Genomic DNA, 14,101 nt, shown 5'->3' on the forward strand with positions numbered 1-14,101 from the left:
CTGAGGGTGGGGAGGCCCTGGCACAGGTTGCCCAAAGTAGCAGTGGCTGCCCCTGGATTCCTGAAAGTATCAAGACCAGGATGGACGTGGCTTGGAGCCACCTGGGCTAGTGGAAGTTGTCCCTGCTCATGGCAGGGGGTGGGACAGGATGGTCTTTAAGATTCCTTCCCATCCAAACCATTCTGGGATTCTGTGCCATGTACTCTGGAATAACCCTACTGGAGCAGGAAGGCCGGACCAGACGAATCCCTGTGGTCCCTTCCAGTCTGTCCCATTCCGGGACTCCCTGAAATGCGGGATAAACTCCACAAAAAGCATTTTCGGGACATTTTCCCGCAGCACCACCCCACGCCACCACGCCTCCCCCGCGGCCACCGCCCGCAGTTCTCCTTCGGGTCAGACCGCGCGGCGCCGCTTCCGTTTCCGGCATGGACCGGCCCGTCATGGCGGCGCCCAGCGAGGCGCGGGAGCGGCGGCCTTTCGGGAGGCGGCTCCTCACCGACCCCGCCCGGCTTTTCCAGCACAACGCCTGGTGCGTGAGGGCTGCCGCCGCTGCCCGCTCCAGACCCCCGTGAGCAGCCGGGGTGCTGCTGCCCTGTGGTGCCGCCCCGCGCCCGGCAGTGGGGTGGGGGTGGCTGGGGCGGGCTCGCAGTCGCCTCTCCGGTTTGCGGTGTCTGGCCAAACGCTGTGTAATGGGCCAGCCCCAACCAGCCCCCAACCGCTCCGCCTCACGAGGCCCTGACCGCGGTGTCCGCCCTCCTCTCCGAACGCGCCTTGAGAGACCATCAGGGCGCCGAGCGGGCTGAGGGAGCGGTGGATGTAGGGGCTGGGGGCCGGACAGCGACTGCAGGCGGGCGGGCACCGACATCCCCGGGCAGGGCACTGCCCTATGTGGCCGGTGCTTGGGAGTGCTGGTTCCCGGGGATCCTGAGCGTTCGGGACTGATCCCCAGAGGGTCCTGAGCACTTGGGATGGCTCTCTGTGGGGTTCTGAGCCTTGGGGATTGGTCTCCTGGGAGGACCTGAGCCTTTGGGATTGATCCCCAGGGTGTTCTGAGCCTTCGGGACTAATCGACAGGGATTCTCATGCATTCTCGGCCCCTCCTAAAGCAGTAGCATTCCTCAGGGTCCTGTGGTGGTAGCAATTGTTTTATTGCTGTGGTTAATAAAGGTTAATTACCTGCTCTCAGAAATCTATAGCCTGTCATTCCTTCAGTGATGTGCCAGGTGTGTGCTTGGAACAGGAGCACTTTATTTGGATACAGAAGTTGTTTTAAGTCAGTTAAACAGCCAGGTTCTTTAATTTGCTGGGAACTGAAGGTATTTTGCATTTTGCAGGTAAATTGATCCACTCTTTTTTTGACTTGGTCTCTGGCTGCTATACATTGTTAAGATTTGGTTGTGTTTAATTTGTAATTAATGAATATTTATATGTGTCAGCCTGTCATTCCTTCTGGGACTATTCTATACAAAAGGTACATTACAAAAGCATATCCTTAGTTTTCCTGTGGAAATGCTTAGTCTTTTTTTTCACAGACTTAACATTTAAGCCTTTGTTTTGTGAGTTAAAAGACTAATTCCTTCTGAGACAAGAACTGCTTCTTGGGCCTTGTAGTCTGCTTATCATTCACTTGTTTTAATGAGAAAAAGCCAAGTGAATCACTTTAATGACTACATAGCTGTGTATATGCATTAAAGTTATTAATAATTCTTAATGCTTTAAAGCTTACTGCATATTTTTCTTATAATTTTATTTAATTTAACAGTTACCTTCCAAATTACCCAAATGCCTTTTTTGTTTTAACTTAAGATGATGTAGTTTTGTGCTGAGTCCCCTCATGATTTTAGCAAGGATCTATTATCTTTAAATTTGACTGAGCATCCAAAATGGGACAGATTTGGGATTCCTTCTGTTTGCAATTCCATGAGTACCTTTAGGACTAGGACCTGTATGTGCTGACTAGGTTGTTGTGCTGGGCTGGAATTGGGGATCACACCTGCACCCCTGTCCATTTGGAGGGCTCTCCAGACTTTTCTCTTTCCCTCTGTCTTTGTCCTACTATGCTTAGCTCTATTTCATCTTGTCTTTCACAACAGGGATAATGTGGAATGGTCAGAAGAGCAGGAAGCCAGTGCCAGGAGTAAAGTTCAAGAGAACAGCTCACAGCTATTGCCACAAGATAAACAAGGTACTTTTGGAGAGTGTCTTCATTCGTCTTGGCTTTGTGCCAGGAATGGAACAGTCTGGATGAATCAGAACATCATCCATTCCTCCCCTTACCCAGTCACTCAGAAGGCATTAACACGTGTTTTATAATGGGAAATTGAGGAGAAGGAACCTTTCTGTCCTTAATTTACCTTTCTGTGAGTTTTCCACCTTCAGTGGAGTCTCCTCCTGGTTGGGAGGAGTCAGATTGGGTTGAGCTTCTTTGTCATGTTGAGTATGTTAAATACTTGTTAGTGTTTGTTGTCAACAAACCTCTTTGAGTGTAGAGTTGTTACCTCTGCTTATTTCTGCTCTTTAAAGCTTAACTGCTAGTAGCCAGTCTCTTTTTGCAGGCTTGCTGTGAAGTGAGCCCTGCTCCAAGCTGATTTTCTCTTAGAAGGGTCTGATAAAGTAGCGTCCATATCTGTCTCTACAGAGTGAACAAACTGCATGAGAACAATTTCGTTAGAGAAAGAAAACTTCCTTTATCTTGACTGTTTATCCTCAGATAGACACCGAAGAGATTCCAGAGCTTTTATTTGATTTAAAGGATATTTATCAATCCAAAATGCAGAGCTTACCTGTCTCTGAATCAAGCTTAAGGTGCTCAGCTCTGTGGTTAAGTCATAGTTGAAGCTGAGATCGTTAATTATGTGTTTCCTCCACACCTGGTAGAGATAATCTAGTCCCTCAAATGATGGTGAAATAGTTCTTTGGTGTGATAAGAACTTGTCTGATGATGTTCTTGTTATACCCTGCCAAGCTCTAGGGTGGGTCTGCTCCTTTTGTTCAAATTAAATCAAGTGTATCACCCCTAAGACGATGCTGAGCACTACTGGAACTATTGAGACACTTCCATATAGCTTCGAGTCTTGTTCACAATAGCAAATTTAATTACACCAAAGAGTAATCCTCCTAATTTCTTGGACTCCTAGAAGTATCCAGCAGTGTTCCATTGTGATGCCCATTGTGTTGAGTTCATTTTAAAATCTGGTTAGTATTAAAGGGTGCTGTCTGCCATGCTTTGAGAACCTATATACAACAAGGAAATTGTGAAGCAATTCACAATTTGAATTTGAAAAAAAAAAAGGCTGTTGGAGCAGTTTGTCAGAGCTCCATGATGTATTTCCCAGACTGAACAATAGAGGCCAGTCAAATGTTGATGGTTGCTATTCACTGGGAAGCATGTGGAGACAATGTGATGGCTGGAAAGTAAGGAAAACAGCCCAGGCAGATGTGCCTGAAGGGTCTGGTAGTTTGAGAATCAAGATGTCCAAGGAGAAGAACAAAGGCAGAGTTGTGGTTGTTATGGCTGTATTATTCTGTGGACTTCTTGGGGATGTCAGGTTTTGTTCTGAAGAAGGAAGGAAGCTCTATGAGTATGTGGAAGATGTGTCTTCTGGCTGAGAAAAGAAAGAGAAAGAAGTCCATGTTTCTTGGTTTCCTTTTGAGGCTCCATCATTAGCCCCTGTGCAATTCAGGAGGTCCACAATTCCCTTCTGGTCTTTGTGAACAGTTACTTTTGTTTGTTCTTCTTTTGCAGAGTGAAGGGGTGAGTATGGGCTTGGCTTTGGGGCTGTGCTTACAAAGGTGAGCAGAAACTCAGGAGTCCTTATCAGGAAAGTCTCTGGAGGAATCTGGCTTGCACACCAATGGCACTGTGAGCTAATACCCCAAAAAGGGACTGAAATAAGTATGATGTGAACTTTTCTGGCTGGAAGTCTTACTGGAAAATGAACATGGTCATATTATTGCTTAAATCTGTTTCTTGTATGATCTTCGTCAGCTGGCCCTTGATTTTTTGTATTTGTATTGTTACTGATCCTTCATTCAGGGCTTTGAAAGCACCAGGCTCCAAGGTAAATGAGCTTCAAATAAGGCTTCCCCACATGTGGTTTGGAGTGTAACAGCTCTTCAATAGCATTCAACAGAATTTCACACTAATGTAACAAAGGAAGAGCACAATGTCTTTTTCACCAGTGTATTGTGGCAAAAATGTGGGCAATCCAAAATGGCTGGGCTGGAATTTTGTCCTAGCATCTCAGGTAAGCATTCCACTGCGGTCAGGCTGTCATGGGATTGGTAGAGATGAGCAGGAATCAGGATTTGTGTTTTTGTTAGGTGAAAGAGCGTTGCAGCCCCAGAAGCCTTGCTTGTAAATGTGAGAAAGTTCAGGACAGAGCATGCCAGGGTTTGGATCAATAGCACTTCTTCCAGCATCAGCAGTCATTGACTTCTTCCATGCAAATAGTGAACTGACCTCACCTTGCTGTGACCTACAGTGAGATCATGGCACAAACTTACTGGTTGTGTTTGATATCAGTCATTAAAGTTTCCTTCAGCTTGGGGTTTAAGAACCAGGCTTCTTAAAAGGAGAAAATCCTTGTAGTTGAGGTAAAGAGATTATTTTTATATATAGCTCTTTGTGCTGCAGGGATAGATCCTACTAAAAATAGACATATGACTGATTGGTGCTTCTTTGTTAAAGCCATTTTTGTCTATATTTGGCTGAGGCTACATATTTTTCCAGGTGTTCTGAGTTTACTTTACTGTCTCACTTTGAAACAGTTCTATGTTCTTCAGGAAGACTGATAAATAAACAGCAGTTCAGCTAATAATGCCCTCCAATCATTTTTATTCAGTAATGCGCTTGTTGCCATGCAAAGATAATTGAGGAATTACTGGTTATTGGAATGCAATTGGAATTTCTGGCCATGGATTTGAATGTCTCTAGGTGATTCCAAGCATAAAATGCTATGATTAGGTGTTAATTCCCAGGACAGAGAACTTACCACATTGATGAAGTCATAGAAAGTCGCTTGGATTTGCAGCTTCCCATGGAAGAAATAGGTCCCTTAGACTGTACTTGATCTGAAATCTGTGAAAGTGTGTGGAAATAAGTTTGCAGGTGACTCAAATTTCACTTGATTATGGCTTTGTAAGAGCTGTTCCAGCTCCCTGTAATACTCATCTTGCTCCTGGAATGACCCATTTGATGTGAAAGTGCTGCTGCTCAAATTAATTCTGTTCATCTTTAGCCTCTCCACTTTAGCTCTCCACTGGTACTTTAATGCAGTGATCACTGTTGACTCCCCTCTTTTGTTTTAGTTCATAAATATGTGATACTCTGACATTCACAGAACTATGGAAAACAAAGTTATCTGGACTGGACTCCAGCAAAACATGGAAATCATATTGTCCTGCTACCTGGAGGGTTGCATAAATTCTAACTGAGCTTCCTGCCAGGCCTGCAGAGTTGACTAATTTTTCTGTTTCTACACATGAAAATAGGAGCAGTGTGTTGGACAGAAGCTTTCAACTACGGGCAGCTCTCACAAAATTCCTTGGGAGTTGTGCTTGACACTTAATGTCACCAGACTCCAAATGAATTGTTCCAGTGAACTGAACAAGTTAGTGTTAGAGATGGAAGTAAAACCTGGATTTCTTCATTCCAGTCTCCTTCAAAGACACATTTTCTGTTGCCAGCTTCCTTTAAATCCTACCTTGAGACAGAGTTTCTTCTTCTCTCTTTTCCCTTTTTAAGTCCTAACAAAGTGACTGTGACATAGGCTGAGTGTTTATGTGGGATTGCAACTTTAAATAAAGGTGATTTTCAGTCACTCTCATTTGTTACAGCAGGTTGCTGCAGATACCTGCAGTGATCCCTCACTCTCTGAACTGTTTAAACCCTGGGACCTTCTGATTTGATGCCTGGTGATATTTTTGCTTGTGTTCACAGATGAATACGAGGTGAATGCTAAGAAATACTGGGATGACTTCTATAAAATCCATGAAAATGGTTTCTTCAAGGACAGGCACTGGCTTTTCACTGAATTTCCTGAGCTGGCACCTAACAGGAGCTCAAGCCAAAATGGAGATTCTGGGAGTGGGTTTAGTAACACAGAAGAATCCAACAATGAAGGGCTCAGAAGCTGTGAAAATGGTCGTTGCTCATTGGAAACCAGAACAGAGAGTCAGTTAAACCTGATAAAAAGCCTGCCTGGGGGCCACACGGAAGAGTTGGCTGCACAGAAAGACAGTGAGCTGAGTCAGAGTGATGGGGATTACCCAGGATTAGCTGCATCTTACCGTATATTAGAGGTAAGAGGTATAAATCAAAGTCACACATCAAAGCCTCCCTTGTGTCAGTGTGACTGGGACATAAAAATGTGTATCACTGCCAAACAGCAAGGGAGCAGATGATTGCCTTCAGTCAGTAAAATGCAAAAATCAGAGGGTAGTTTAGAGCTGAACTAAATCTGTTTGGATTCCTTTGGTTCAGACTCTGAATTGGCAGAGCACAGGGACCATAAGAAGTTTACAAATTTGAAAGCCAAACTATTGCTATCAGATGTTCAAACAAGCATTTAAAAGTCAGCTTTTGAAGAAGCTGATTCTTCTACTCTGTATAAAGCTTTCCCTTGTCATTTATCTTTTGCATGTTTGTGCCTGTTTGCCTTGGGACGTGTGAAACAAAGTGATGAAGCCAAGACTGTAAAGATGCTCTTAGGTTTGTTCCTTAGAGCCCTTATGGTAACAGGGAATCCCAGACTGATACAGGCTGTGTTCCAGAGAAGTTTGTGGAAGTTATAAATATTGGACTGCTGACAGCTGATTGTGACCTTTTGCTCTGCCACCTCTAGGTGTTCACTGTAGATATTACTGGATTTGTTTAATAATTAGTATTATATGAAAGTCCTGCCCTTCCAGGGAGGGTTAGTATGAACTGTCCTGATTTTTGAATTTAATCTGACACTTTAAAGATTTCCTCAGACTTTGGTGTTCTCAAAGTGCCTTTCCTATCTCACGTGAGCACTTTAACTAACATCTGTTACTGCAAACCCTCTGTGGTGTTTTCTGCTCAGTCTGTTTCAATTTTACTGATCCTTTAAACATTCAGAGGCAAATTCCCCAAACCCAGTTGTGTGAGCCATCATCTCTTCAAATGGGAACAAGCAGAAAGAAAAGTAAACTTCTCTGTTGCTCTCATTTTCAATGGACTTGATTGTAACTCATCCATGGCCTTTGCCAGTGCTTCAGTGACTCATACTGATTGTTATGCTTGGGTTTCCAGCAAGAGCAGCTTTCTAAAGGGTAACAATATATAGCTTGTTATTAAGATTTCGACAAGAACTTGCTTAGTGGTTTCCCACTCATTTAATCCTGTTCCTCAGACCTTAACATACCCAGATCTTGCAGGGACACTTAAGAATGGTCACTGCCATGCTTATCTTTACTCATGTGTTGCTCTTTGTTCCATGGCTGTAGAGAGATGATTGAAAATAATTTGCATGGACACGCTGAAGGAATTATTTTCACTGTATACATCTGCTTTGTTTTTGCAGGTTGGCTGTGGGGCTGGGAATACAGTCTTCCCAATTTTACAAACCAACAAGTAAGTAGTGACAAGACAAGAGGAAATTGTTTCCCACTGCCAGAGGGCAGGGATAAGTGGGATATTGGGAAGGAATTGTTCCTTGTGAGGGTGGGGAGGTCCTGGCATGGGTTGCCCAGAAAAGCTGTGGCTACCCCATTCCTGGAAGTGTCCGAAGTCAGATTAGACAGGGCTTGAAGCGCCTTGGTCTAGTGGAAGGTGTCCCTGCCCATGTAAGGGGTGGGACTGGATGATCTTTAATGTTCCTCCCAACCCAAACCATTCTGGGATTCTTTGAAGTAATTCTCAGTAGGCTTTTACCTGCTTCTGTAAAAACAATTGGACAAATTTTCCCTGTCTTCCTAGTTTAGACAATCTCAGAGAAAAGCCAAAAGCGAATGGTATCATCTGCAACTTTAGGTTATTGTATTTTGAGCTTGGAAGCCCTTGGTTTTAGATCCAGAAGGAAAAGGAAGCAGTCAGTTCCATATGAGAATAATGGGCATAAAGGAGCAATGGAATCCACCAGATTTTGCACAGAAACTAAAGCCCAGAATTTCTGGGCTTTGTGCATTTGAAACACTCCTTAATTCCTCTGTATAAATTATGAGTTTCTTTCATTTATTGCAGTGACCCAGGCCTGTTTGTTTATTGCTGTGATTTTTCTACAACAGCTGTGCATCTTGTCCAGGTAATCTCAATGGTGACTCATGAAAATGTGGGAAGTATCAGGGGCTAATTGTCCATTAACACAAATCTATCCCAGCTGCCAGTGACTCTCTGGCTGTGCTGGCAGCTTTCTGGTCTTAGCCAGCCCTGGTGCTGACCCTTGCACTGGGAAATCTGAAAAATGAGCCATCAAAGATTGTAGAAACTAGGGAAGTAAAAGTTCCCTATGTCACATAATGATGTCACATTGGCAGCAAACAAGTCAGCCAGCTTTTCTTCCCCTGTGGTTGTCAGTATTTTTCTCAATACAGTGTTCTTTTAGCTGAGTAACTTGAAAACAAACTCGAAACTTGGACACATTCAGGCTATTTTTTAGCAGCAATTGAAACTGGTTTTGGTTTGTGTGTGTCTTACTGTCACCACAGTTCTGGGAACATGTTCTGATTGCTTCTGCACAGGCAGCTGAGGAAAGATCATGTTTGTGGAGCAGGAGGTTGGGATTTAGTCAAAGGACAAATATCACTAATAAATTTCAGGTCAAGGCAGAACTGAGAATATATGAAGTATCAAATGCAATCAGTCACTCCCTGAGATGCGAGGGGAGCATAGCACCAGAGTCAGCATCCATTTCCTCCTCTGGATGTGACACAAGCACCGTTTGTAGAGCTGCGGCTTCTCGAAAAATATGCAACTTCTAAAATACATCTATATCTGATTTTTAAGACTGTAACTTTAGGCAACCAAGTTTGATTTTTGGTGTATAGGGAATACCTGCTTGTAGGTGAAATGAATATTGATTTCAATGATGCAGAAAGGTGGCCTGACACTCTCACTTATGTAAAGGTTTCCAATTCATTAGTATAAATGTCTCACTTCTTACCACTGTTAGTGGAAATTCTGACCTCAAGATTGCGATATCCGTTTGGTGGGTTTTTTCAGTGCTGATTGTCTGATTGTAACAAGACCAAAGCACCTTATAAATCTCCTGTAAATATTTTTTCACATTTCACACCTGTTCCTTGCCTGACCAAGGAATATACCTGACATGGAAGTCCAATGAGGCTGAAACAGATTTCTGGACACACCTCTTCATAATGCGATAGTTAAAATATGCCTTATAATATTAATAATCCATATAGTCCAGCTAATACTGAGATCAGGGTCTGCTATTAATGTTCTTAATTTCTTTCCCTCAAATACAGAACAATGCAGAATATGATGCTTCTCGCTGCTTTGCATTTGTCCATGACCTGTGCAATGACCAAAGTCCCTTCCCAATGCCAGAAGAGAGTCTTGACATTGTTATTCTTATCTTTGTCCTCTCAGCAATTCTCCCAGAGAAGTAAGTTTTAATAATTACTTCTGATTACAGAAGATAATTCTTCTACAACTGGAGTTCTCTAATAATCTCCTATCAAGGAAAATTAAAGTTTGTTCTGTTTGTGGTCCAGTTTTCCATGAAGCCTTAGAAAATTAAATTTGCAGGTATTTGCTATTGCTGTTGTAACCAATTTTGGCAGAGGACAGGATGATTTTAAGTGGCTGCAGGTGATCATTGCTGGAGTCGCTGTTCTGAGCCCCAGCCACACTGAGCAATCACTTTGGAAAGTATTCTGCTGGATTTTCAGGCTCGGAGGGTAGATGAATTTCTCACATGGGAGGTGGCAAGAAAGAAGGGTTCGGGTTCAGAAAAAAGGTAAGGAAAGTGCTGTGGTCTTACTGGGATAGTTGTTACAACCTACGCTAGTCTCTTTTTTTATTCCTTTCAGTTTTACTTCACAACACTTCTCCTCAAGTTCACTTATTACTTGTTTTACAGAAACCAGTGGAGATTCTTTTGTAATTAGTAAGAGAGAGCAGTTAATTCCTGCTGTGCCAGGATGCTATCCTTGTAGGAAAAAAACAAAATTGGGGAATGTCAAAAAATAGAGGCTGAATAAAATCAACCTATCTGACTCTGGGAGGGCTCAGAATGCTGCGGGCTTTGGATAGCTCTTTATATGAAGTTGGAACATGTAAAACTTTATTCCATCTTTTTGGAAGGAGCCAAGCATGATTTTGCAGTGTGTAGAGAGCTCCTGGTTTGTTCTTTCTCTCAGGATGCAGTGCATTGTGACCAGACTGAGTCGTCTTCTGAAACCAGGGGGAATGATCTTGTTACGAGATTACGGTCGTTATGATCTCGCCCAACTTCGATTTAAGAAAGGTATTTCCATTCCCCTGGAAACTCCTGCCCCATCACTAGTAGATTCTGCAGCTCATGAATTCCCCAAAGCACTGTGTGTACTGTTGTTGGATGGCAATTGTTGATTTTTAATTGATCACTGGTAATTGTTCATATGCATCTTGCCCTTAGGTCAATGTCTGTCTGATAACTTCTATGTGAGAGGTGATGGCACTAGAGTCTACTTCTTCACACAAGGTAGGGGGCCAGAAACATGCCTCTGACCACCAAAAAAACATCCTTCTGATTCTTCTTACCACTTCTTGTCCCTGTGCCCTCCAGTTTGGCCACTAGATCTTTCCAGCCTCTTAACTGGAGCATTGTGAAATGTTAAGTGACTCCCAATTAAACAGTGACCTGGGCTTGTCAGCTCCTGATACAAGCATGGCCTGGTCAATTCCTTAGTGGAAAATATTTTAAGAGGAAGACTGGTGTGTTTGCCACCCTGGGAGGAGTGGGACTGGGGAACCATCCTTGTATATTGGATGCAGATGATGGAGGGGGATGGATACCACTTAGTACAACTTCCCTTAATTTTCCTGCTCTCCGATTAGGAAATCAGAAGGGTGTGGTTCCAGATGGAGCTGAGGCAGCCCCTCCAGTTCTGCTGCTGCTTGGTGTTAGCAGCAGTTGTTATTCTCCCAGTTTATCACCAGCTGTGTCTCCAATCCCTCCACTGCGAGCCCCTGTGCAAAGTCAGTTCTAGAGCAGTGGCACAACTGAGCTGTTCCCCACTACATGAGTCTTGTTTGGCACAACAAAATTAATGTTTAATGCATGTTTGGCAAACACCTCACAATGGAAGGCATCTGATAAAAGAGCACAAGCTGAGACCTGTCAGACTTTTCCTACAGAAACTCAAGACAAACCATATGCTCTGGGAGTAAGCTCTGCTGCTCAACAGGACTGAGGCACTGTGAGACTTACTTGCTTGGTCAGGAATATCTGCCAATGGAATTGCTGAAGCCTTGAGGGCTCTTAGTACTTTAATTGGGCCCCAACAGCGTGTGGGTTTTTAAGGATTTTTTTTTTTTCCCAAATTTAACCTTAATGAATCCCATTCTCCTCCAGTCTAGGCAGCACAGATCTTACTGCCACTATTTAAAAGCATAGGTCTGATCCTGTTCTTTGCTCTTGCAGACTCTGAAATTCCTCTGGGCAGTGGGGAAGGAATGGCTCAGTCCCAGCTTGCCAGAAGATGCCCCTTAATTGGTTACCAGAAGCAGTACCCATATTTGAAACTGCTCCTGTTTTCTTTGTCAAGTGTCTGTAGTTCTAGATGAACTCCAAATAATTCTTTCCTTTGCTAGAAGGAAAACTTGAAACACTCCTCTAGTAAAGTAGTTAAGTCTTGTTTGTTCATTTCCCTGCTAGGGTGAGACTGTGGGTTTCCTCTGGCCCATCTTTCAGCTTAGCTTAGCCTTTAGTGTGAGCAGGTATCAGTTAAAGAAAAGCTATGGTCTTCTCAGTCTCCTTCTCTCTGCTTCCAGATGAATTAGATCATCTGTTCACCACAGCTGGGCTGGAGAAAATCCAGAATCTGGTTGATCGGCGATTGCAAGTGAACCGTGGGAAACAGATGACGATGTATCGGGTATGGATCCAGTGCAAGTACTGCAAACCCACTACCCTTCAGCCATGAGGCATGTGGACTTTGGGCTGGGGCCTCTTCATCTCCTCCTGGTGACATTTGTGTGATGCAGTTCTGCACAACTAGGACCTCAGTGCCTTGTACCATGCCTGGCATCACTTCAAGTGAGTTTTGCTAAGGATGAATGCCCTGAGAGTAGAGCAAGCTGTATTTTAGATATCATAGAATCACAGAATATACTGAGTTGGGAAGGACCCATGAAGATCAAGTCCAACTCCTGGCCCTGCACAGGACACAATCCCACCCCGTGCCTGCAAGCATTATCTAAACACTCCTTGAATTCTGCAAGTCTTGGGGCCATGACCATTCCATAAAGAGCCTGTTCAGTGCCCAGCCACCCTTTGTGGGAAGAGCCTTTTCCTGATTTCCAGCCTAGCCATCCCTGGACACAGCTCCAGACATTTCCTCAAGTCCTATCCCTGGTCAGGAGAGTGAACAGATTGGTTCCTGCCTCTCTGCTGTCCCTCAGGAGGATGTTGAAGATCCCAGTGAGATCTGACCTCAGTCTCCTCCAGCTGAACAGACCAAGTGCCCTCAGCCACTGCTCATACGGCTTCCCCTCAAGGCTCTTCACTATTCTCATAGCCCTTCTCTAGTGGCTTAATGTGGTTTTTTATATTGTGATGCCCAAAAACTGCCCCTAGCGCTTGAGGTGAGGTTGTCCCAAAACAGAGCAGGACAATCCCCTGCCTGACCAGGAATGCTTTACCTAATGCACTCAGAACACAGATGTCCCTCCTGGCTGCCAGAGCACTACTGACTCATGTTCAACTTGCCATGGACCAGGACTCCTGAGCCCCTTCCTGCAGCTGCTCTCCAGCCTTATTCCGCAGTCCATCCACACATCCATGGTTGCCCCTTCCCACATGCAGAATCCAGCACTTTCCCTTGTTGAACTTCCCATGATTGGTGATTGCCCACTTCTCTAATTAGTCAAGGTCTCTCTGAAGGCCCTATCTGCCCCTGAGAGACTTGACAGCTCCTCCCAGTTTACTGCAGACAGCAAACTTACTTAGTATTCCTTCAAGTCCTGCATCTAGGTCATTAATGTGGATGTTGAAGAGTACAGTCTTGAAGGGAGCCCTGCAAATGTCATGCTACTGGTCTGAGTTTTAAAAAAAAATATTTGTGGTTTTAACATAAGAGATGGTCAAGGTGTCTTACAGCAGCTGAGCAAGTTGAGTAGCAACTTGCTCATACTCTGGATTTCCACATGAAACAGGAGAGCTCTGACATCTGTCTTGTATGCTCTTGTCTCTTGTCTGAACAAACATACAAAGGATAAATCTGCTCTTCTCTGCAACTGCTCACTCATACGAATCCCTTGGCCAGCTTATCTCGTGCAGCTATTTCCTAGTCATTCAGGTGTGTGCCAGTCCATGAGTTAAAATACATTGATCTGAGGGCAGGAACTGAGACTATGTGAGTCTCTCTGTACCAGCTTTCCCTGGATGCCTCAAGGTGTGGAGATAACCTGTGGAGAAAGCAAAGGATGCTGCTCTGCCCTCACTGTCCACAGGGATGTCCTCCCAGGGAGCCAGCACACAATAGCTCAGGTGCTATAAATTCCTCTCAGGCATAGTTCAGGTTTTCAAACATTTGATGCTGATGCCAGTTTTGGGGCACCTTCAGAGTGCAGCAGATCAGAAGTAGCTAATAGGACCTGGCTTTATAAATAATTGCCTGTTTTTTCTACTGGCTGCAGGTCCCGGGTAACAAACTGCCCTGTCATGGTGATGTGCTTAACCCAAGCAGATGAATACTTTCTTTGATCTGAAATCTGCAGGATATTTAATTTTGGCACTCAGATTTAATTTCTTAGAGGAAGCAAACACTGGGTTTCAGAAGGTATTTCTGTGTCTTTGACAGCAAATACCTTTTATCTCAGCTTGTTTTCTTCTGTTACTTTTAGGGTGTGGCATGACAGGTATTCGAATAAGTTTCATGCTTTTCAGTGCGGGTTTGATTCATATAAATC

General features: G+C 44.0%; 1 protein-coding gene across 2 annotated transcripts; it reads left to right on the forward strand.

The window, feature by feature from the left end:
- The first annotated feature begins 419 nt into the window (after positions 1–419).
- On the forward strand, positions 420–13,426 carry LOC131589036 (tRNA N(3)-methylcytidine methyltransferase METTL2-like). Of its 2 annotated transcripts, none has more exons than XM_058858146.1 (9): positions 420–532; positions 2,097–2,188; positions 5,945–6,306; positions 7,551–7,600; positions 8,210–8,270; positions 9,451–9,590; positions 10,348–10,454; positions 10,605–10,670; positions 11,963–13,426. In XM_058858146.1, the coding sequence occupies exons 1-9, from the start codon at positions 429–431 to the stop codon at positions 12,112–12,114; spliced, it is 1,134 nt and encodes a 377-aa protein (XP_058714129.1). In that variant the 5' UTR covers positions 420–428; the 3' UTR covers positions 12,115–13,426. The 2 variants fall into 2 exon arrangements, with proteins under 2 accessions (XP_058714129.1, XP_058714128.1); XM_058858145.1 differs by having other exon boundaries at positions 436–571.
- Positions 13,427–14,101: the final 675 nt, after the last annotated feature.

This window comes from Poecile atricapillus, chromosome 27 (assembly GCF_030490865.1).
Source record: "Poecile atricapillus isolate bPoeAtr1 chromosome 27, bPoeAtr1.hap1, whole genome shotgun sequence".
NCBI classification, from domain to species: domain Eukaryota; kingdom Metazoa; phylum Chordata; class Aves; order Passeriformes; family Paridae; genus Poecile; species Poecile atricapillus.